Source organism: Rhinolophus sinicus, chromosome 4, assembly GCF_057876585.1.
Source record: "Rhinolophus sinicus isolate RSI-liver-muscle chromosome 4, RSI-T2T, whole genome shotgun sequence".
Taxonomy (NCBI): domain Eukaryota; kingdom Metazoa; phylum Chordata; class Mammalia; order Chiroptera; family Rhinolophidae; genus Rhinolophus; species Rhinolophus sinicus.
In genome coordinates, this window is record NC_142504.1 from 56,023,598 (window position 1) to 56,048,732 (window position 25,135).

A 25,135-nucleotide genomic window follows, 5' to 3' on the forward strand; every position below is an offset into this window, starting at 1 on the left:
ACCAAAATGTTAACAAGGTTATCTCTGGGTAGTAAGATTCCAGGACATGTTACATTTTAATCATTTCTGAATTTCCCAATGAGCAGGTATTCCTTCTTAAAAAATTAAACAAAACTAAAGCCTAAGAGAGAGGAAAGCTGAGACGATGTGGGTAGTTCTAAAGTCTCAGGCTATGGGGAGCAGGCTGCCTAGAGGTGCGTTAAGTGACAGGTACCCTTCATTCCTTGTACTCCTTTAGGTTCCATTTTCACTGAAATGCTTTCTAAATGCATTGTTTTTAAAATGTCTGTATCATGAACAATCTCATCTTCCTTAAAAGGTACAGCCTCTTCTCAGGGTGTCGGGGAAGTGCAGTGTGCGTCCAAGTCCACAAGGGTCTCCTGCCCTCGGCTGTATCTGAAGAGCAACAGTAACCAGGCTCCCCACGTTCCGCCTATAAAGTCATTGTCAACAAGTCATGACAAATATGGGTTAAGAGGTTCAGTGTTTAGGAACCTGGTAATCAAAGTTTATTGTACTCTTGGTTTTGTTTCTTTTTTCCACTCCAAAGAGTTTGAAGCAACTAAATTAGCATCAAAGAAATTTGCAAAAGCTCTCAGTTGAAGCTATGATGAAATGTAACTACATCAAACCAGATGCCAAACAGAAAACTATGCAGAACACTCTATGAGGATATTCTAGAGGTTTAAAAGAGGGCCATGGTCTGGGAAGAGTTAGTGACAAAAATGTCAAAATGTTCCTAGCAGTGCCAAACACCGACTGTGGGTAATGGGTGCCACTGGGTCTAAATCAAGGACACACATCTCAGATTTCAGTGAATCTATTGCTTTTGTGGCACCTGTAATTATCAACAATTCAGTCAAAACTGGGCAAAAATCTTCCTGGACTTGCACCTGAAAATGATAACTACAGACTGCCCTTCAAAATAGCTGAAATGGTTATGACTTAATGTGAGACCACGTTTCGGCCTAAACAAAATCCCCAGTGGTTTTTAACTCAAGATACATATATACATGTGATTTATACAGATTAAAGAGAATTGTGGCTCTCCCTCTCTAAACTTAGGTTATATTAACTCATTCCTTTCAAGCTCCTCTTATTTACCTGACATCCTTCCTGTCATTTTACGTTCCTCTAAATTCCTGGGGAACTTAAAGTGATGTCATAGAAAGAGGAGAAGAGCTCTTTAAATCAACCCAAGTTCCTCATTTAAAGAGATAAAGTGATGTGCAAGCAGAATCTTTGGCATCTTTAACATGCAGACTCTATAAAGTCACAACTGTGGTTCCCACATCACATTTTATATGAGAAAGACTTAGGCCCATGGTGCCTAGTCACTGAGAGGCTCTCTTCTCATGGATTATCATTCCTTCAAAGAGCAACTCTAATCATACTGAAGAAAGAGCTCCAAAACCTACCTGTAAACCTACCTATTGGGGGACATGGTGAAAAAAGGTGAGGGGATTAGGAAGTACAAATTGATAGTTACAAACAGTCTGGGGATGTCCAGTATAGGGAATACAGGCAATATGGCAATAATTACGTATAGTGCCAGGTGGGCACTAGACTTATTGGGGGGATCACTTCATGAGATATATAAATGTCTAACCACTATGCTGCACACCTGAAAGTAATATATTGAATGTCAACTGTAATTGAAAACATTTTTTTAAAAATTTTTTTAGCTGGTATTTGTTCCTGACTGCATGGAGGCAGGAGCTAGGCTCTCCCAGGGCTTGGAAAATTGACATCACCTTCATGAAAAATATTTTCTATAAAAATTTAACTATGTTTTGTTTTTAACTGTCTTTTTAAAAGCACATATAATCTTATATTTAAAAATGAAAAGCACTCCCCTAAATTAAAACAAAGTACAAAATTAGCACATGTAAGATTTGTACTTGTATCATTAATTTACTCATGTATTATGAAGTCTCTGTATTTAAATATCGACTTCCTCCCTGCCCCAATCTATACCCCAGCAGTGCGAAGACCTCTGATCTAGTCTAAAATAGTGAGAAAACAGTATTGTGCAGCCTGCTTCCAGTTAATATAATCCCTTCTTTCTTCAAGGTAAGAAAGGATTTTTTCTTTTCAACGACTCACTCCAACCCTAAACGTTTTGCAAGTGATAAACAAAAGGCACTTATTTTTAAACTAAATTATACAATCTTCTCCTTCAAAAAAAAAAAAAAAAAGAAAGAGATTTGCAACCCACCTTATCACTCTCTTTATCATCTGTTGTTGCTGGAAAGAGAATCAAGGTATAGATACTTTTCAGAAAGTCAGATGAAGGCCTAGCAACAGGTACACATAGGACACTGTCACTCCCCTCTTCAGTCTAAAAAGCACCAAAGCAAACTAAACAGGAGTAGTACTAACTCAGGCTACACCAACACCACTCACAAGCAACAACAGACACTGTCCTGCTGTAGGACTGTACTGCCCAGGCTTTTTAAGCATTGGATTCCTAAATTTTCTATATATATATGCATGCTGGTGTGTGTGTATGTGTGTGTGTTTATAAACACTTTTATTTTTCAATTCACTAAATTTTTTGGGTCAAACTGGTGGATAAAAATAATCTCAATTTGTGCGAAACTGATCAAAAAATAGTACTTTGAATTTATGTGAAAAAGTTTCTCATTAAGATGGTAGCTATTTTTTCCAAGAATGATTCCTTTTAATTGCGGAAAAGAGCCCAAAGGCTTTGTCAAGGGGCACATGTTTTCTATAAATCAAAACATAAATAAATGTGAGGTTATTTCACTAGGCATACATATGGTTTTTGCTAAGTAAACGCTATTTATAAAACATTGTTAGCCTCCACCGGAACTGCTGTCAACATTTATAGGAAAGGAACTTTTCTACTGCTCTGAAACTTGCCAGGATTTGAAAACAAGCCTAAAAACATTAGTTTTTAAAGACAGATTTGATTTAAACAATGTAAAAAGGGCCACTGTGTGTTTTCCAGTTTTTAAATGCTTGGAAAAAACTTTCAACTGAATATTAGATTCATGTTTTACCAGAAAATGTTTACCTTACTAGAAGTTCCATTATTTTAACCATGCCATTGTTCTATTCTTTCTGGAAGTTCTCTTTTGGTTATAGGCAAGGGCCTGGGGTTATTTTTCTTATCACTGCCAGTAGAACAAAAATATTCTGTGAAAGGGGCATCTTTGACATCCATTAAAGCTGAGTATTCATAATTGCTTCACCATCTCCTCTCAAAGGTTCATTTGCATGATCTCTTCCCTTCAGATATTCTAGACTATAAACCAATTTATCAGTCCTACTCAAGAGGGCAATTCTCAAAATGAAGTTTTCTGTGAAAGGAATTAGCTATAAACAAGCATGAAGCAATAATCCTTGACAACCAACAGCTAACCACAGAAGGTAACAGTAACTTTAATAATAATTTACATTCTCCATTTTCCATTCAACTTTTCTTTCTTGGGCTGCAGTGCCTTCCAAAACAGAATTTTTTCCAGTGCTTTTGCAATCAATCCCTACTCTAGGTGGATGTAAGCCAACAGTTACGATGCAGTCAAGAGAGTTTCCAGAAAGAGAGGTCTTTCTCTCTTTTGCTTTTTTTATTTCAAGTTGCATCTTCCCCAGTTGTAAGATTTGTTACCTCTTGGTATAGAATGCATTTGTTTTTATTTTTGAATGGCAAGGGGAAAATATTAAGTAGTTCCATAGAATGATTTTTAAATCCTAAATTTCCAAGGTAATACATTTAAATATATTTAATAATTACCTAATGCATAATTACCTGTATATGACTAAACTACCTTGGAAACAATGTAAAAGTTTTCACTGCTGAATATTATCCCAATTTCTATGTAGAATTCCAAAATACTTAACCCAGTTTATGTGCAGAATTCCATTTCTTTGCAGTATACTTAAAGGGGAAAGTTGCTTATAAAATGCAGGAATGGTTCCAATAAACTTAAAAATACACATAGACAGATCCAGAAGAAAAATACAATATTTTCCGTATCATTCATTTTTGTAATTCTGTGGATTAAGAGCTAGCTAGCTACCCTAATGGTAGACATTAATGAATTTGAAATTACAAGGAAAGGCAGAATTCTCCAGAACTTCTGTTCCTAATCAATCACCAGAGATCAAGAGATCAGTGACATCATTAGAGCCTTTGATCACAGCTCCTCTTTCAAGCTCAGATGGGACTGGATTGATCCTTGCTGGCACTGAGAATGGAGAAACACCTAGGAATACAATTCACCATGAAACATGAGAAGTCATCAGCATCTCTTTGCCTCATTGGAGAGGGACAGAGAGCACATTCCACAGCAGCCCAACACCAAACAAAGAGCCACCTCGTTAAATCCAAACCCAGTTCCGGTCTTACTAGGATTCCCAGAGCACTTTAAGAGAGGAACAGACAATATGCTACTTTTCTTTCAGTTTGGTCTCCCTTAACCACCATCCCAGGACAAGCCCCAATCCCTTCAGCACGGGGAGGACAGGCTCTATGGGTATTTTTATCCCATTCTCCCCATTACGAAGCATTTAAGTAGTTCAGAACTTCCCCCTTTACTTCTGAATTTCACTTGATGAGCCTTTACTAAAAATCCTAGTTACTTTTCATTGGCCAAAAAGATAGTCCTTGAATATAATGTTGGCTTTGTTAATTTCAAAATACTGAGACTGCTAATTACTCATAATGTTCTGATCTGAAATGGTCACTTTGGGAATGAAAAGTTTTAATTGACCTTTACTACTTTAGGTGTTTAGGGTTTTTCCCCTCCTTATTTGTAATACGAATCTAAATGAGCTTCGTGAACACTGGTGGAACATAGTTTATTATCTTCCTCATAGGGTGATCAATGATTTCATTAATAAGACAGATAACAAAACTGTCATATCATTGACACTGTTATGAAAGATGATCCTAGCTTCCCGCTCCATTTTCCAAGGTCGGGGTTCTCTGTGGCAGCTCTGAGTCCATTCAATATTTTCCACAGACAGAGAAAAGTGAAAATCCATTTTGAAACCAATTTCAATTAGGATCCAGAAGCTGTTATCACAGGTGTCGCAGAATGGGCCCGTAAGTGGAAATGTCGCCTATCCATTCTGAAATGAAACCTTATCAGGGGCTACAAAGATGGCTAGGGACAGCCTATCTGTAAATTACTTTTCGTCTTGTGTTAACTCAACCTTAGTCCTGTCATATGGAATTCTTTCCATCCACTAGTAATAATCTAATGACTAACTAGACACATCGGCCCAAACGGTTTCAGCTGGACAGGGCTGTCCCCTTAAACATTGGTACAAATGCAAACACACTCGGGCCAGCCAGGAGCAAAGGGATGCACATGCTTTAAATGATAGAACTAAAAGTTTATTATGGGAAATAAAAGACCCCAGCTCCACCCATTGCATTCCTGGTGATTTTTCAATTGCAAACTCCAAGGCCCTGTTATTTCATTAATGCAGCACCCAAGTCACAGGCTTTTCTCTCACATCTTTCAGTCTCCTTTTAGCAAATTATCCCATGACGGCGGATTTATTCAGTCAAAGACCTCGGACTTTGAGAGGCAACAAAAGAATCAAGAGACTTTGTGGTCCACCTGCCTGGCGAATGATGAGGCAGGGAAAGTCTCCCCCAGAGAAACCAATCAAACCATTGTGTGGCACAGTCAGACCTTTTCAACTGTCAAGCCAGAGAGCAGGGAAAGAGATGAAAGAACGCGGGATGAAGCTACCATTTACGGAACCATGTGGGAATGGTCTCCTAAGATTTAATAATTGGGATGGAACTCAACTTTCTACCACTAAGGGGGTGGGGGGAAGAAAAAAGAGACTGAGAAGAGAGAAGAGTCAAAGAAAGGGGGGAAAAGCGAGAAAGGAAGAACAGCAGCCTAAGTCAGACTGGGTATAACATTTATATAAAAATTTCTCCTACCTGAGATGAAGTCCTGTCTATAAAAGTAAAGGGGGAAAGAAGAGGGAGGGAGGGAGGGAGGGAGGGAGGGAGGGAGGGAGGGAGGGAGAGAGAGAGAGAAAGAAACAAAGAAAGAAAGGGAGACTTAAAGCCTTTGATATTTTTCCTCTAGGTTAGAGCTGCATTAAATGTTCTGATTCTAACCTTCTTGTGCAATTAATTCATAGTAGCAAAACAACACAAGTCCTCATTAATATGGCTGCCCCGTAGTTTTAAGTATAAAACGGCATTTTAAATTGGACTAAATGGAAACAATACCTTGATTGGACACACAAAAAAGACTCAGACTGACAGAGACATTAAGTTATATACTTCTGGGCAGTTTTCAAGTACATTTTTGTCCTACTACCATTTCAACAAAAATTACTTAAATAGGAAGATAAAATGGGGCCTAAAAAAACCATGGATTTAAAAAAACACACAAAATAAACATAATGTCAAACAGATAATGCAGTCCAAATGCTGTCTATTATTCCTGGTGACACATACTGTAGGTATTACTACACTGAGTTTTTAAAAAAATAAGTATTTGTTGAAATTTTGGGGGTGCTGGAACTACTCTGATTGTAGTGGTAGTTACATGACTTTATGGATCTGTCAAAACTCATAGAACTGTACACCAAAAAGAGTGAATTATGTTGTATGTAATTTTTTTTAAATAAATAAAAACTACAGCTGATATATTTGGAAAGGTTTCCCTGTAAACAAGATAACAAGAAGGTTTTTGCTTTCACTGTCACACCACTTCCTTCTATGTCTGTGACCCTCATGGTTGCCAGTGCTGAGCCTGGCATTCCAGGTGGGAACTACTTGGAAAAGTAAGCCCTCCCTCCACCTTTGGGCTCAAAGTGGTGCAGGATGGTAGACCAGCAGCTACCTACCTCCCCAAAGGGAGACTGTCCTCCCAACAAGCACCATTTTGCCCCCAAGCTTTCCCTCTCAAGGCAGGGAAAGTCTCCCAAGGTTGCCCCCAAGTTGCTATTTCTGAGCCTGACCAGTGTGTTTCTGGAAATGTGAACTACCCATATCACATGATTACAAGCAATCAAGGGCAACCCAGGAACTTTCCACAAGCAGAACACATCATGCTGTGGCTTCTTTTTACGCCCAAGTTTGGGAAACTATGGCAAGATGGGGTTGATAGTTATTCCAGATTTCTCTGAGCACCCAAGAAGTGTTCTTCTAGAGGAGAAATCCAATAGCTATATACAAGAGAAAAAAGGAGCCCTCAGGGAAATGCATTAGCACACAGGAGTACCGATTTCATCCCGAAACTTCAATGAGTATTTATGAAAGAAAAGTACACCCTAACAGCATCTGAACTGTTAAATCCAAACTGGTGGCAATTTCAGGACCAGTGATTTGAGGTACTGTTTCCTAATCCCAGCTCCTGTTAACTATTTGCCTCTTAGACTACATTGTGATGACCACCACATTTTAAGGATTTTCTGTTAGCCAACCCCTCCACTTCTCTCAATCAGATACAGCTTAACTATCCATAGATTATTAAAAATGATGTTGTACTGAAAGGAGATGAACCATATCAGTGAATTAAATCCTGCCAATTTATATCCAGTAGAGGTTATTACTATTACTAATAATAGCTAACATTTGGGTAATCACTGTACCAGCCTCAGAGATGTTAAGTAGTTAGCCCAAGACCACACAGCAATTGAGTGGTAGAGCTAGGGTTCAAACGCTGGTATCAACACTACTGCTGTGCTGCAGGTGTCCCTGGCCCTGAGCCGAGTCAGCTTCTGGCAGGCCTGTGCACTGTACAGGCTTACTCAGTATCTGCTGAGGTGCTCTCAGCACAAAACATGGAATGGAGGGCGGGAGGGGTGTGGGTGAAAGACAAACCAGGTGCTACACTCAAAAAGTACTAACTAAAATGTAAAAATTAAGTATTATGGGAGAGAGAGGGATGAACAATTAGGGCAGTGAAACTATTCTATATAATGTAAAGGTAGCTACATGACATTATACATCTGTCACATCCACGGCATTTACAACACAAGGCATGAACCCTAATGAAAACTATGAACTTAAGTCAATAACAGTGTATCAATGTTAGTTCATCAACTGTAATGAACATACTGCACTAACACAAACTAATGCAAAACATAATAGAGAAAACCATAGGGTTGGAGAGAGGAGTATTAGGAACTCTGTACTTTCTGCTCAATTTTTCTGTAGATCTAAAATAGTCTATTAATTAATATAATAAAAATGAAATACAAAAAAAGTCAAGTGTTATTAGGTAATTTCGAAAAGGACACAAGATTACATGGAGTAAAAGACTAAGGACATAGTCACATTTGAGAATACCTTAAATATGCACTGATGGTAGGAAAAACACTTCTTCTATGCAGGAATATAAATGAAGACAAACAGCCCTTCAACTTAGCTAACGCACAGGTTATAGATGGGACTGTAAGGTGGTAGCATATCAAACTGGACAGTCAGACTGGGGTCAGATTTTGGAAGCTATCTAAATATTAAGCAAAGGACTCTGACCGCTTTCTATAAGTAGCTGGGAATCACTGAAAGTTCTAGAGTAGAGGTGTGGCATAAGCAGAACACTAAAAAGATTAATTTGGCAGCAGCAAGTTCCACGAACAAGAGGAGAGACCAAAGGCAAGGTGACTGGACAGAAGTTGCTTTAGTTGTGTAGGCATGAGGTAGTGAGGTTTTAAATACTACAGTGCAGTAGCCTGGCCTAAAGGGACACGTGGGTGAATAATTACAGAGGAAAATCTACTAGGACCTCAAAACTGGTTTGTACATTGGAAGTATAAGGGGGGGGTCAAAGGTGACAGTGCGGTTTCAAGCCTGGGTGACTGCAGGAAAGGCGATATACTCAGCCAAAGTCAGAATACAGAAGTTGCCAAGGTTCAGGGACACGTGAGTTGGGAGCTCAGGAGAGCCAGGCTTCTTAGGACAATCAGATTATTATTCATCATTAGTTAATTCATTTAAAAACATGAAATCTCTTTTAAAAAGAATAAAATCTAATTCTAATCCAGTACAAACCACCCTATAAATGGGCATCACTGACCTGAAAGGAAACAGTTCACCCCAGAAAAAGAATCAAAGGACATGCATATGCTGATTCTATTGCTAAGACATACAATCAAGGTTAGTTTCCAAGGTTAAATAAATCAAAATAAATTCTCTCAAAATTATCTTCCCTATTTTCTGCCTTAAGAAGGCATTCCAAAGGTAGGTACGGAAAAGTTTTTTTGATTCATGCTTCTTTAAGATGTACAAACTTGGCCACATTTGAGATTTGTAAAACATCTTGAACTATTTTTCAGAGAGAGTTCTACAAATTAAAAATTACTTTTGCCAAACATTTTTCCCTTAATTTCAAAAAAAAAACCTACATGTATTTTCAAGAAAACATAACCCTTTTGTTTGGATTCGTAACATGTACTCATCCAGACGATTTGTTCTAATGACAGTGGCTGATGTTTGCGGAGCTTTTATTATGTGCAGTGCCTTTGGAATGATACAGGCATGGCCCCACTTCATCCCCCCGGAGATCCTGCGAAGTGGGTCTAGTTATTATCTTGGTAAACAGATGAAGAAACAGACTGTGAGAAGCTAATCTGCCCACCCTTGGTGTTGCTGGAACTCAATCCAAACTTTCAGGTCCCAAAGCCTATGGGTGCTGCTAATCACCATCCTAAACGTAAATCTATTTTAGCTGACAGGCCTTTTCATCCAACTGTCACGTGCCAGGAAATGAGATACGGCCAAGAAAAAAGCTGTTGAGCATCTAAAGGGACAAGAAACCAAAAACTGACAACCTACTGCCTATATTGTGTGAACTGCACCAATGGGGCCATCTTATAGCCAGCCAGGAGAGCAACAGATATCACAATTAACACCTACATACTGGACAGTTTAAAGACAAATCGCAAGGCAAGAAGTAACCAAAAGTTCAAGGACAAAAAAGTATCTCCTTACGTATTTGCAGACCATCCATATATGCCACTTTCCGCTTAAAAACCCCAAAGAATGTTTTTTAAGCAGAGTTTTCTAAACCCTTCTTTTTTGAAAGATCAAAGTGATCAGGGAACCTCCTCTCTGATATTAATCTATCAACTTTGAATACTACTGCATCACCATTAGCATAATCATTTCAGCTTTCTACCACTGTAAGGTTATGTTCCCAATAATTATTAGATATGCTAAAAGATCACAAGACCATGGCCTACCTACATTTATCATTAGTTCCTTTCTTTTTTAAAGCAGAGTAGTAGGTTAATAAGAAATATCAGATTTCTCCTTAAAAAAAAAATTTTTTTTAATTCATAGGCCAAAAAATGAAACAAAACACTTCAAACTGAAAAGTCAGTATTTGCAAGTCATCGAAGGAAATTTTATAGGATGAGAATGTTGAAAGATCTAGATTTAAAAACTTTTATTATTTACAAGGCACAACATGTAGCTTAAAAATTTGTACCAGAAACAGAGTAAGGCGTTTTACTTACAATATTAAGCATATTACCAGATTTACAGATTCTTAAGTAAAAAATGACACTTAATATCTGAGTGTACACTTTATCTGTGGAAGACACATTAGATTCCAAAATAATCACAATCATACTTAGACATTCAGAAAACTAAATGTCATTTATGCTTAATAAATAACACTAAAGCCTAAAACCTAACGACGGCACATGAAACACACATTGTGGTTCCTGAGTACAGAATGCTTTCTATGTTGGTATAGGTTCTTAAACGTTACAAAAATCTAATTTGCCTTGTCTTTTTTACCATACAAGATTTAGAACACAGTTTTTCATTTGTGTTATTTTAAATTTCAGTGTGAAGAGGCAAATGCTTACTTAAAAGGCTGTTCAAGGTTTTGGAACCATACATTTTGGTTGTGTGTATGTGTGTTTAGACAAAACTCTATACGAATGTTATTCTAGGAGTAGATACTCAGCTGAGAAAAGCAAGGAAACAGATCTGTAAGGACACGCAGTGGAATGTGCAGGGTTTGGCTGGAAGGCTCAACGTCAGGAACAAACTGCAGCATATCATGGCTGGAAAAGATAATTAAGTCAACCTAACACAGCGCCAGTAACAAAACATTTTTTTTGTTTTATTTTAACCATGAAATTTTGGATGGGAGAGATAATGTCTATATTACATCCGTTTGGTTCTTGGTGCTGAACTCATTTTCAATTGTTCATTTACAAATCCCTGAATTTCAGAACTCTGTAAAGGAGACCTAGAGTCCACTGGAAAGAGTAGCAACCAGTACTACCTACTGTAGGTTCCAAATGATTTTAATTTCCTTTTGGTGAATAGCTTCAGTGTAGGTGTCCAAGCACTTCTGAAATGTTTGTAGAAATAAGAGAAAGGGAGACAGTGACATTACAGATAGATGGACCACAGCAGTGGCAGCCATCAGCCAGCACACAGTGTGCCAACCTTTGAGCCCCGACCCATGAGCTCTGAAACTCAGATGGGCCACAGATGAGCTCTGTGACCACTTCTGAGTGCAGAGGAGTGTGTGTAACCAGGTAGGAGCTTGCAGAACAAAGATGAGGTGGGCCATACCATCCCCTGACCATAATGCTGGAGCTGTAAAGAGACTCTGAACTACCGTAGTTACATGAAACCTACAGAGAGGACTGTTTCAAAGGCATTACAGTTACCAGCACTGCTTAGGTAAAGCAATCACCAAGAAAGAGGTTTATAGTCCTTTGTTTTACTTTTCCTGTCAATTTGTTTGCTGGTTTTCCTGGAATCTTCCAGTAGGTTTGCAATCATGTTTAAAAACACCACTTCCATTTTTATTTCATTTGGTTGGGTCTTTATTTTATCCCAAAATGAAAAGCAGTACATTCCTTAGAAGAAAGAGGTACACTGGAAAAATGGCTAGAGTACCTAAGATTTCTAGGACAGCAATCAATCATGCATGTGCCCTGCAAACCTGGCTCATGAGTCTTTGCCCCCAAAGGGGTGGGTTTTTCCACCCACTTAGGAGGGCAGAGGCTGAGCAGGGTGGGGAGCCAGGGGAGTTTGGTTTAGGAATCAGTTCTATGATCGTTTCAGACTATTGGACTAGCTTTGTCCATCATGCTGCTCCTTCTAAGGCTAACATGCTTGAGGGGCTTGCTGGCCGCCATGGGGCTGCTTAGGTTATTTCAGTTCCTAGTCAGCCTAAATGGGTCCACAAGAGCAACCACTGGTCAGAGAGCGATGGAAGACCACTGCGGCTGCCAGGAACCCTCCCCAGCACGGGTCTGTGTGGGGCGGGGGCAAAAGCATCACCTCCCAGAGTACTGACCACTGGCACCCTGCTGACAGGAAGGACACATGCAGAGGCTCCCACAGCACAGCATCACCTGCCACCCACTCACACTCATTCTCATCCGTCTTCACACACACTTGCACACGCAAGCTATCAAGATACCAAAAGTTGATGTTTCATTAAGCATAATACACAGAAAGTGTTTATTCCTACAAAATTACTATTGAAATTACCAGATAACCAACACTGTTTGGACTGATTCTACTTCTGAAATAACAAATTGGTCTAATTTTTTCAAATTCCTGGAAAAATAAACAAGGGTCACATGATTTTTTATTTTAAAGGAGAAATGATGCCTCCTATAACCACACTGGAGGAATGCAAATATGGGGTTCAATTACAACAGACTCCAGTCCTGACTTGAAATACCACAAACAAAGGAAGAAATATAGATACATTTTCAGACCTATGTAAAGTAAGTTCATTATTTTAACACAGACATATCTCCCTAAGGATCAATCCAAAATGGGACTCACTAGCCAGCAGGTTTAACACAAGCCCCTCCGCCAGTCAAGCCAGCAATGCCCACTGGTGACATCCAATCAGGAGGGCACCTCACCATAGCTGAGGACGAGCAGGATGAGCAGGGCGAGCAGGGCAGGCTCCTCAGAGCGCCAGCTCAGACAGTGCTACAATCAGGACAGGAAGGTGCAGCTGTTTTACTAGATTTCTACCCTTACTCTAAGGTTCTGGGCTGCAGTTACCGTCCAAAGCAGATTCTGACTCTCCAATAGTATGTACAAAATTGTAATCAGCCTAGTAAAATCTTTCTTGGAATAAATAAGATATAAGCCCACAAGTAGGGCAGCATGTTGGCCCATGCCAATCAAGTGTGCCCAGATATGCTGTGTCTAAGAGCAGGCAGATGGCCAGCCAGGGGTGTGGAGAAGTGGGACGCAACTCAGGGAAGCCAGGGTGGCTACAGACTCTACAAATAGCAATAGCATTAACGGCCTACCTACGGGAGTAAGGAAGCAGGGAAGGAAGTGAAGGGTACCACTCATCTCTTCAGCCTGTTGTTTCCAGAAGGGGCTCTGGAATTCATTTTCAGTGCTCCATGCCAGAACTGAAATACCTCTCAACACTTGACTTAAAATATTAATATAGCATATAGAAACAGTGACTATGTTATCTCTGAAAACAATTAGGAAAATTTTTACAAGCCAAGAGCAAAAACTCTATTTCAGATACTGGTGCTACCTTGAGGCTCAACCATTAACAACTTCTAAAATCCTTTAAAATGGACCACTTAGAGTTGGGGGTAGAGGGAGCCTCTCACTAATTTTGACAAAGCAACTTTTGTGTCTTTTGTAATAACTAATAACTAATTATTTCTACCAGTGTACCTTTTCCACATGAAAGGCAAAGTATTCTGGACTCCTGCCAGGCTAATCAAAATGATTTGCCAAAACAGAACTTTACATAATAAATAACCTATCACCTTTATATCTCAAATTAGAAAATTTGGAAGAAAACGTGTCATTCTGGTACCAAAATAGAGATCACGAAAGCCTGCCTATCCTGCACCCCCCACTCTCCACACCCATTTGCTTTCTTTAGCCTCTCATAGAGCAAACACTGGTCCAGGTGCAAATGCTCAATTCACAAGGAATGCAGAGAACATAAAAATGACTGTGGACTTGGCTGCTGGTCCCCCTTGCGGCTCACCATTGGAAGTGGTGCTGGAGGCCACGGCTTTCTCGCTGACATCTGTTCGAGTGGAGCATTTCACTACAGAATTCTCAACTTTTTTCTTCTCAGTGGTCGTGGAGCTGTGGGACTGGGCCTCCATGATGGCTTCTCATTACTTCAACTCTCTGCTACCAGGAACACCTACATTAAACAACAGCAAATCATCAACTTCAAGTAAGGGTGCAAAAAACTGCCACTCAAAAGCCCACTTCACCTGTCACCTGAGGAGGTGCCTATAGCTTTAGCAAATTCAAAATCTGGAAGAGACTTCCCTACATGTTTTGTTGCAAAAATGCCTCAAAGTTCTATTAACAAACCAGTCAAGTTCTGTCTGCAGGTGCAAAAGGAGAACAGAGGGCAAGACCCTTTCCTAATTACTACTGGGCATTTGTTATTAAATAGTCTATCTCAATTTTCAGCTGTTTATAGAGTGAAACCCAAGTGTCACTCACATTACTCTTTCAAGCCACATCTACAACATGTGTCTTCAGGTGGCCAACTTTATAGGAAGAGGCATTAGGACAACTTTCCAAGCAGGGGGACGTTTTTCATTAATGAGATGTTTTAAAGGGCACACAACAACTTCTCAAATCCAAGCCCCGCACAAAGTTCTGAATCAGAGGATAATTCTGGCCAAGAAGCCAGCGATTTTTGCTTCCCCTCACTTAAGATATCTGAATTGCAATATGCCTCTTAATCCTAATTCATTCAGCTAAACCATAATCTTTAAGCTTTCTTAAAACATAAGACCATTTCAAGTCATTTGAGTTACATTTTTAAAACAACACACTCTGGATCCCACAGAAAAGGTCAAAAGACTGCCAACAGCAAGAACTGGAACCACTAAAGAAACTAAAACTGAGCTAAGGGCAAATTCAGCTAGTCAGTCTTTCACTGGCTTCATTCATGTGATAATTGCCCTAACTTATCATTCATCAATTTTCACTCAATTTGGTTCATGTTCTTTTTTTGCAGTCATGATCTACACCTACAAAGAATAGATGGATGACAAGTACCCTCTCTGGAATGTTTTCTTCAAGCTATCTAGATTGCAACACTCACAGTGAGCATTTCTTCAGTCAAGTCAGTCTGTTTCTTTTCTACATTTAGCAGACACCACCACCGTGTTCAATCAAAACAAAGATTAGTGAAATAAAATGAGTAGAAGAGTTAAAATACCAGATAAAATATTTTTAGTCATCCTTAACTTTGCAAGGGAGCTGCAAATCTGGAATTCAAGTAAGTAGAAAAGCTTAATACCCAGAGGCCATGTGTCACTGTAACCAGCTTTCCCACTAACTCCCATTTCTTTTCCTTGATGATCCAGTGCCATTCACTGTAAAATGCACAAGTTATTTAAGAACAGCTTTTCTGGAATAAAAACGAAAACAAGAAGCACCTCAGTGCCTCAATTTTCTCATCTGTCACATGACAGAAGTACACAGCGGGACTTAACCTTGGGGGGAAGGGGTACAATCCTCTTTAAAAATATGTCAAAAGTTATGGAGTTATGGATCCTCTCCCCAGAAAAATACCCTTAAACACAAAAGTGTACATTTAATTTTTGAGGGGACACAGGCCCTCCAAGCTTTTCCATGAATCCATATAGAGAACCCTTGACGGAAAAATGTTCAGCAGCCCCTTCTAGCTCTAACAATCTGAGTCTCAGAATGACTCTTTAATTTTTCTGAACACTCCTCCAAAATTGATTGAAATATCTTTATAGTATTCCACAAGAACAATCTGTCCCCATGTACAGAGTTGTTTCTGAGTAGTACAACAGCCACCTGAATGAGTCAGCTACAGTGCCTATGAAACATCAGATCTATGGGTCCAAGCCCTGATGGAGGGTGGCACCAGGGAACCTGAACTGTAACCAGCACTAGTGATTACCAGGCTCACTAAAGCTTGCAGACACCTGTTCTGCACGTTTCTATTCACTGTTATGAACCCACTGCACTAGGTACCCACTTAAGTCTTGGCTGACTAGATGAACCAATGAACTGCACCCCAACTGAATTCCAAGAGTCTGCATGAGCCCAGCACCCATCATGTCTGGAATCTTTGCTGAGAGTCCATCCCCTCTCCAGACAGGAAGCTCCTTCAGGACAAGCTCTTGGCTATCTTCTCAGCACCTCATACCCCTAAGAATGTGTACTGAGTAAATAACGGATCCAGTGAGGAGCCCATGATCCAGATGGTTCTATAGTGTCTTGAATCTTAATCACCACTGGTCTAGTTACATATCTTTTATATCCAGTGTTTCTTTGAAAGCTGGCAAATTACATAAAAACAAAAAAAATTAACAGGAATATTTAGTTAATTAAAACACTCCATTTGCAACCATTTTGGATAAATAGGCATTTACTATAATTGTTTACCTCAAAACACATAGTTTTATTGGTTGAACTTGAATGGAATTTACTAAGTTAAAGCAAGCCAATGGACCAGAAAAACCCAGGAAGAGATGGGATTCCTGGTAAGAAGTCCATCTCTTCCTTAGTAGACAGAGCTAATTAACAGTAGTAAGGAGACAAATGACCCAAGTTCCTTGACAAACTTAGTTTTTGTGGAGTTGCTGGCTTTTCCCCCAAGCAAAGGGCTTCATTTTAACAAAGCAACATACTCTCCAAATACTCATCACCACAGTGAGAGGCTCACATTAAAAGAGGGAAAGCCCCAGGCACTGACTGAAATTGCACTAATGCACTAATTAATGGTTGTATGCTCACCCCCCCATTTGAAATGGATTTTTAAAAAATAGGTCCTTGGTCACTCAAGAGTCTACCTCCTTCTCCTATTTTGACAACTTATTTTTGGATCTCATTAGTAAGTAACTAATTATTTTAAAGTGTGGCTTGTGCTTGGAACAGGGCTATAAAAATGGCAACTTGCCAAGGCAGACATCTGGTTCCTGTATATCCCTATAAATTATATCAGCTTATTTTACTGATAAAAACACAACTTTGTCCCTGTCAGTTACAAAGGAGAAAGTTTTAACATTCTAGACTCTCACACCTCATCAACACTATGTACCAAGAGTTAGTGAGCAAAAAAGAGTCTGCTGCTAGCTGTGGTGGTGGTTTCTTCACAGAATATTAAGCTAAGTTGTGAAACTCAGTCCTGAGTTGATACAAAAAAGCCTGAGGTATAGAAGTGACCAGTAAAAACTCCTGATGGAAGCCTAAAACATACATAATTGGGACAGTAGCCCACAGTACTACTTCTAAAACCTGAGATTTCCTAAACAATAAAGTACAATTTATTTAGAACATAACTATCAAGGAAAACTTTGATTTTGCTTCACTTCAAAGATATTTCTGAGGAAAACATCAGGTTTTTACATGTGAATGAAATGAGACTTTTTCTCCACCATGTTTCCTTTCTTACAACTCCACACTTCTTCAGTCCCTTTCACCACTGCAACATTATGAGCAAGATATGCTGGCATACTCCTTAACTTTTTATGCTTATGGAAAAAAAAAAAAAAACTGTAGTTGATGCTTGAGTCTCCAGCAGCTTGAGCATAAGAGAGAGCGGGGAAAAAAACGGGCAACCATGAAAAACTGGGCTAATAGTGTATGCCTGCTAATGCCTAGTCTAACAGGTAACCGGAAGGGTAAAGATTATTCCTTCCTGAAAGCAGTCATGGCTTCTCTTCCCCACCCCCCAACTTTCCCTGAACCTTTTGCAATTTCCCCGGGGCCTAAATCCATGGCACAATGAATTCCAGACCCTATTTTAAACCTAATCCCTCTCCTATTAGCAACCTGCCTGCAGGTGGGTCCTTTCTGTCTAAATTATAAATCTGACCTTGCTCCAACCTCCTGCAAAAGAAGGCAGTGATAGCTTCCTGGAGACACTGACCAGGTGATGCTGTAGTGCGCGCCCTCACTTGCAAGTCAACAAAAGGAGCAACATTTACCAAATTCGAGAATTCTTCGATGGACCTACATTGGAAACAGCACTTTCACACAAAAAGCCTCACGTGGTCCTCTCCTTAGAGTCGCCCCCAGTGATGCAATGAAAAAACCCAAACGAAAACTTTTATCTTTGCAAAGTTAATTGGAAACGCGGCTTCTCGTAGGCTGTGGGGCTGGGTTGTTTAATCTGAGATCGCTAGCCTGCCCATCCACGCCGGGCCCCTTGCACGTGCCTTCCCTCAGGTTCCAGTGTCCACATCTCCACAACCAGAACACCGCCCAGCCCCAGCGGCCTGCCCCTCTGGCTGTGGGCGTCGCGGTCGAGCTGGGCGTCCGAGCCGCGCCGCCGCATCCCTGCTCCTTTCCCAGCTGCGGACAGGCCGGGGCGGCAGCTCCAGCCCGCGACCCGCGCCGGAGCGAGCACGAGTCCGGTTCCTCTGAAACCACCGGGTGTCGGAGCCGCGGGGGCGCTTCCAGCCCCGCTCCCATCCGCATTCCCGCAGCGTCTTCCAGGATGCAAAACCCGGCAGCACAATCGGAGCCCCGCAGGGCCTCTGGCGAAAGCTGCGCCCCTTATCACTTTCATCACGCTGGTTACCTGCTCCATGGGGATATTCTAATTAGGGCCCGGCAGCATTTCCAGCACAGTTGTCGGTGGCAGCCCTGCTTTCATTCGCACTGCGGTTTTATCAGCTGAATCCGGAGGTACAACTTTCCAGGTTCTTTGCAATGCTACACCCCTGTGTATCGCACTACAATGAAACATGAGGAACACCTGAAGTCTTCAGGAAACCAACGGGTGTGTTTGGCTCACAAAACTTGTAACTCATCGTCCATTAACCTAGCCTCCAAATACTTTCTTTATAAGCTGCCCTAAGTAGATTCAGGTGTTGTGAGTGGGTGAGGCACAGACACTGTCTTTCACGGAGGGAGGCCCTCAGTGGAGTTCCAAAGTTCAACCTTAACCATGCGGTTTTATGTCGTAAATAGAGAGCATGAAAAATCACAATTCTGGAAACGTGCAAATCAGCCTTTCTCCTTGTAGATCTGTCTCTGTAGTGAAACCTGGGATCCACATGGAAGCGGGATCCACATGGAGGCAGGATCCTGCTTAAAACATTTTAAGGGAAAGAACCAGTACTTAAAACAACATTTAAAATGTTTGACTTGAATAAAAAGACTCTAAGATGAAATGAAACAGTTATAAACCGATAATGCATCCTTTGTGAACAGCAGACTACTTAATTTATTTCCCTAATCCAGTTGGTTTATTTTTAAGTTGCCTGAACTTGGGCAATAATTCTTTGATTTTTCTTAATGTATTTAAAGATTTAAAACAACTAAGTTAAAAGCCTGATTAGTGGTAACTTGATCAGTTTCTGATAGGTTAAAACAGCTACTGCCAATAAGGGCATTCCAGTAGCTAGCCCAGAGCTTTTAATAGCAGTGACTAGGCCTTAAGTAAGAAATTACTCTCTGAAGCTTAGGGAACCATTGCTCAAGTGGAATAGGCTTTCCTCCAAAGAAATTACATTAACTTACACTTGCCTGTATGTTTATAAGTTTAATGATCTTCCTAATGTGTTAGTGTTTTAAAAATCCAAAATGTACCAGCCTGTGTAAAGATTTCTGAGGAGCCTTCCGTGTATCACTGAAGAGTGCCATTTCTCTCATATTTTATTACTAGCATATTAGCTGCTACTTCAAGATGCTACTCTTGATTTAGGGATTTAGATAAAATCCCTATTAGTTATACGTTTCTGTATCATTGAAACTTTCTTCCTAAAGAAAATGAATCATTTTGGAAGAGAATTTTTTAAAAAATCAAAAAGCTCAAACCTAATGGTAATTTTAACTTGTGATCAATTCTGGGAGAGAGAAGTAGTCTGACTTTCAATGAGCAAAATTAAGGGAATTTAAAACATTTAGTGGTTTTCCTATAACCATGCACTACAGTAAACCTCTTAGAGATTTGTAGTGTGGTTGATGTTTCCTTGTGCTCAAAATATCTTTCTGAACTTAAAATCAATTAGCTGTACATAACGTCTGTGACACACCAACAGTTTCCAAGATTTCTAAGGCTTCCTCTCCCTTCCCTATCCACATTGTCTTGCTTTTCTGTGAGAAAACTAGCTCAACTTCGTAAGTTCTTAATGAAATCTTCATGAATTTTTAACTATAGTATTTTTAAATGTACAATTGTTTTACTTATACATATGATTCCCCCCCCCCCCCCCCATAATCAGAAAAGCCTAAAGCCTTACTTGCAAATATGAAGGCAGCTATCTATTCAACTTGCCATAAATTGTCTTTGGGAGCCTATTGTTTTCAATCTTTCCTACATTTCTGAAGCTCTCAGATAAGCAGTATTCATGACAGAAATCCTCAAATGGAATTACTCCCAGGGAGAAAAAAAAAAATTCCTGGCCAAAGATTAAGTGAATTTGGTTTTAGTAAATTAACTACATCAAAACTTTTAAGAAACCCATATATCGAACTTCAACCACTGAAAAGCTTATTTGACATGAAGTAATCATTGCTATTACAGTTAAAATCACAAATGACATTTTGTGTGCCACTTGTGTACTTTGGTGAGTGACGCTCTGCAGCAAGCCCCCTGCATAGCAGGTGCCCTTAAGGAATGAACAAAAATGTGGAGCAAGCTGGCATTCCCACTTTCACCGGGTTTGCTGGAGACAATCTTCAGACAGAAATGAAATCTATAAGTCAGTTATCAATCGACGGATCAGCTAAGCGCATGTAAACTATATTTCACTTAAACCCACAAAAATCACAAAAGCATCATGATCAAAGGTGTCCCTTGTCTCCTTTCACTGAGGTTTATAGGAATTAGGTTTTCACACATTTTCAGAAGAAAAAACAAACCTAAATTTAAAAAATTATTCTTACAGAACTTACATAACTTTTGGTTCCTAGAATCATGTTTGTCTATGCTATCAAGCTTAAGGAGGTACAGTACATGTTCTACGAATAGCAATTTACTTTTAAACCATCACAAATATTAGACCAATACCTGCTGGGTGTTAAAATCAGTTAAAGATATGCCAAAGGTATTTCACGTATTATTTTGTGAAGTATTGTTTATCATACTTGATTCTCCCGATTTTTAAATTTGTGATTCTTGAATCTCAGTTGCAATTTAAAAAGCAAATTTTTCAAAATTTAAGGATTTTTAACTAAGGCTTATTCAGTATAACATTACTTCCAGTCCACTTAGCCTATAAACTCTGCTTATTCACAGACAGAATTCTTCAGTTATCTTATTTTTCAGCCCTCTCCGCATCCTGTACAAACCTGCCAGTGCAGAAGGTACCCAACTGCACACCCTGCCAATGAACTGCTCTGGTGTGCAATTCCATGTGAACAGCCACAGTTCAAAACAGCAGATGTACACTCTTCTGGCCACTCCATTCAGGCTTCCATACATCTTAGTTCATTAAGGTTTCACTCCTAAGCTGCTGGCTGAGGTCTCTCTACACACAGATAACTTTCTGGAGACTGAATTATTCTTTTTAAAAATATCACAAAATGAAATCAATACTAGGGTTAAATGCCTCATTCCTTCATTACTGCAATTTGAGAGTTATTGTTCATCTGAGTTTTCCATCTCTTTTTGTAAAAATCAAGTTTATCGTGTAAAGCACTCTGGAATATTGTTAGGTATTTTATGCAATCTTCAAAAAAAGTCCAAGTAGGTAAAGCTAAAAATTTCCACCTGGAAATAAGCAAATAAGATGTCACACTGCATTGTGGAGGTATTCCAATAGACAGAGATATAAATAAAACTACTCATAACTCCCAATATTAAATTTAGTGGCATAAAAATTACTCAAATATACAATAAAATGCTTATGTTTAAAACATACTCCTCTCTCTCTCTCTCTCTCTCTCTCTCTCTCTCTCTCTCTCTCTCACACACACACACACAGGCACCCTCCCCTCCAAAAAAAGTAAAGAACCACTAGCTGTTTGGGGCCAGCAATGAATCCAGTTTACTGCAGGTAGGATTTGTGTGGACCATGCATGCCACAACAAAACCACAGTGTGATGCCAACTGGGCCCTTAAGAAAGTTTTCCCCTAAATCTCTAGAAAGGAGCTTGAAAAGAAAGCAAGGATTACAGTCGGCTAGAAGGTAGGGAGGGGACTTACCTCAGACCCAGCCAAGCGGAAATCAGAGCAGTAATTCTGCGAGTCGACAGAGTACACTTTCAAAGCTGTAATAGTGTGAAGAAGTGCTGGGCCACAAGGCCTGAAGGCAGCACTAATACACTGATGACTAATGGCTGGGCTGGGCAGACAATGAATTTGGGGCTTGAAAACTAGCAGAAACCATGCAGCACTTTGACAAATGGGCTTTCACAATTTCATTCATTGAATAACCTTTAAGCACAAAATTGGCTCCCGTTCTCTTGGGAATTATATGACATGCTGTTGGGCGATGATGTAAGTATTTTCTTTTTTAATTATGACTCTTATGCAAAAAAGCACCATATATGAGGACACAAGTGTAGATATGACAGATGCAGATGTGGAACTCAATACAATACCGCCTTTCAGGAGGGGGCTGAAATGTTCCAATGCCACCTTATTAACTGTGTAATGGCTTGTTCATCCACTTTCTTTAGAGAGCCATAGATTTTCTGGGACATTTTGTCCAGTTGAAATATACACACACAGAACAAAAAACACTTTCACATTAAAAAAAAAAAAAAAAGGAAAAAGAAAACCTTAAAGTGGTCATGAGTAGCTAAGAAATGTGGCACTAAAATAAGGTGCATTTAGAATTACAAGTGGAAAAACTCTGATTTTAAGGGGCTGGGAAGGGGAAAAGTGCCTTAAAACAATTGAGAAACCATGTAAAGTCTGCAATGAAATTCATTTACAAACACATTCAGCATCTAATTTCTTTCAAACAGTTTCCCTCCCTCATCCCTGTGTAATTAGCCCTTCGATTTAAAAATAATTTTGGCAATTTTTAAAGAGAATGAAATATCTCAAGTGTCTCTAAATTAACAAATACTCCAGACAGCATTGCCTTTAGCAGCTCCTAAAAACTTAAGAAAAGGATCTTAAAACAGGAAGTTTAGTGAGCTCATAAAACTGTTGTTGGAGCCAGGAACACATAGCATATTTAATCTGCAAACTGTGAGAGTCTACAGTGATTTCAGCAAGATCTGAGGCATGCCCTCAAGGTTTGCTGGGATCTGGGATTAGGGGGCTGATAAGAACCTCTGCTGCCCATGGACATGTTTTTCTTCTGCAGTTAAACACAAATGCATAGAGACGTTTGACTGCTGCTTGGCGTTACTGCTCAAGTTATATAAAAGCTTTGCAGCTCCTTTTGCTGTCAATATATCAAAGTTTAAAAAAATCATCAAAGTGTGAAATTTCATTTAAAGTCTTCGCTGGTCTACAGCTCTATTTCACAGGCCCATCAAATAAAAGTAAAGATGAAAAATACACTGAAAGTACTTGAAAAAGTTTTCAACACTACCCCTGCCCTGTTGTTGTTTATTCTGTCTCCCTTCATTTGCTTTGAAACTAGAACAAATCAATTTTCATCTAGAAAAATGACAACATGAAGTGAAGGGTAGCATCTTCTCATACACTTTAATGAAAAGACAATAGTGAAGTCACTATTAGAATGGGATCTTTTGCTTAACGAATTAAATCCACACACTTTCTCTCTATAGTCACTTCAGCATTTTCATTGCCTCTCATGATAGACATTGGCATAAAATTTCTTGAACCTTCCAAAACAAATCAGACCGACTATAGGATATGAATGCCAGCAAAACTGAAACCTCCTTCAAAGAATTCTTTAGCTGGGGATTTACAACAATTGCATAAAGAAGAAAAGTCTGACTTTTAAGATAATCTACTATAGTCCAAAAGCATTAACATTCCATTACCAAGGTTTTCTTGAGGATTTCATGACTCACTGATTCACTTTTCCTTCAAGACTGCTTTTTCCTAGTACATTTCTGTCCATATAAGTGAATACATGGAACAATGATCATTAAATTGTTTCCTTTCATAAATCCCCAAACCCTATCCTCAAAAAAGGGGGGAAGGAGAATCTCAGTGAGCAGGATACCTTACAAAGAAGGAAGGAATTCTAACCAGCTATGCACAGAAGTCTGAAACCCTTACAGCATGCAGGTAATTAAGAGAACTGGCCTAGAAACAAAGGAAAGTTCAACTTTAGGCTTGGGCATCAAATGATAAATTAATGACTCTTTTATTAAATAAGTAATGAAATAACTCAACAGAGCCATTTTTCATCAGTACTCATTTTCTCATTTGTGTGTGTAGTTTTTTGCAAATCAGACATACAATAAAACATGTTGATAGCAGGATTCAGTCAAGAAATACAAACACGTTAAAGGTAGACATCGAGTTGGACCTACTAACCTATTAATTATAATATAATCTATACCTTTTAAAGTACTTCATAAGACATCTCTCATGTTGGACTCATTCAAGGATGCTAAACCAAAGCTTCCCTAGGCTAACTTCACGAATTACATATCTTGAAAGGATCTACCCTTAGGCATGGAGTTTCTAATTAAATAGCTTTTAGCATAAAATAAATTCTCTTCTCTCTATAAGTATGCTGGCTGTTACAACTAATTTAAATGTTATTTCATGTTTGTTTTAGGTCTGACTATAACTGGCCAAAGTGTTTGTGTACCAGTTTAAGACCAGTATTTCCTAACATAAACAAATTCTTTAGATACTTCACACAGTTTACATTGTTAAGACCTATCACCACTGCTTTAATATATTCAACTGAAATACTGTTATGCTTTCGAAAAATGAGGAGATTTTGAGGATATTTCACTACTTTAAAACATAGCATTTTCCTCCTTCAAAATAATCTTGACACATATAATTAAGAAACTGTCAGACTATTATTAATTTTTAATTTAAAACCTAAATGAAATAATTACCAGAATCAATCAATAAGGCACCTATTCAAATTACAGAGCAATTACATAAATAGTCAAAATTAATACTTTAGGCCAATTCTTGAAGATTTCAGTCTATAATACGCTAAGACATCAAACAACACAAAAAGCGTAAAACGGAAGAATAGTTCCTACCTTAAATAGACTGAAATGAAATCATTTCAGTTGCCCAAGGTAGAGGCGACCCCACCAGCCATGCCCAACACACTCAAACTCTTTTTA

General features: G+C 39.2%; 1 protein-coding gene across 1 annotated transcript in view; it reads right to left on the bottom strand.

The window, feature by feature from the left end:
* GLI3 (GLI family zinc finger 3) overlaps positions 1 to 25,135 on the bottom strand; it is a 278,504-nt gene that overhangs the window by 250,832 nt on the left and 2,537 nt on the right. Inside the window, exon 2 of the mRNA XM_088797850.1 lies at positions 13,974 to 14,138. Coding sequence (XP_088653976.1) covers positions 13,974 to 14,097 — 124 coding nt within the window. The 5' untranslated portion in view covers positions 14,098 to 14,138. The remainder of the gene's footprint in view (positions 1 to 13,973; positions 14,139 to 25,135) is intronic.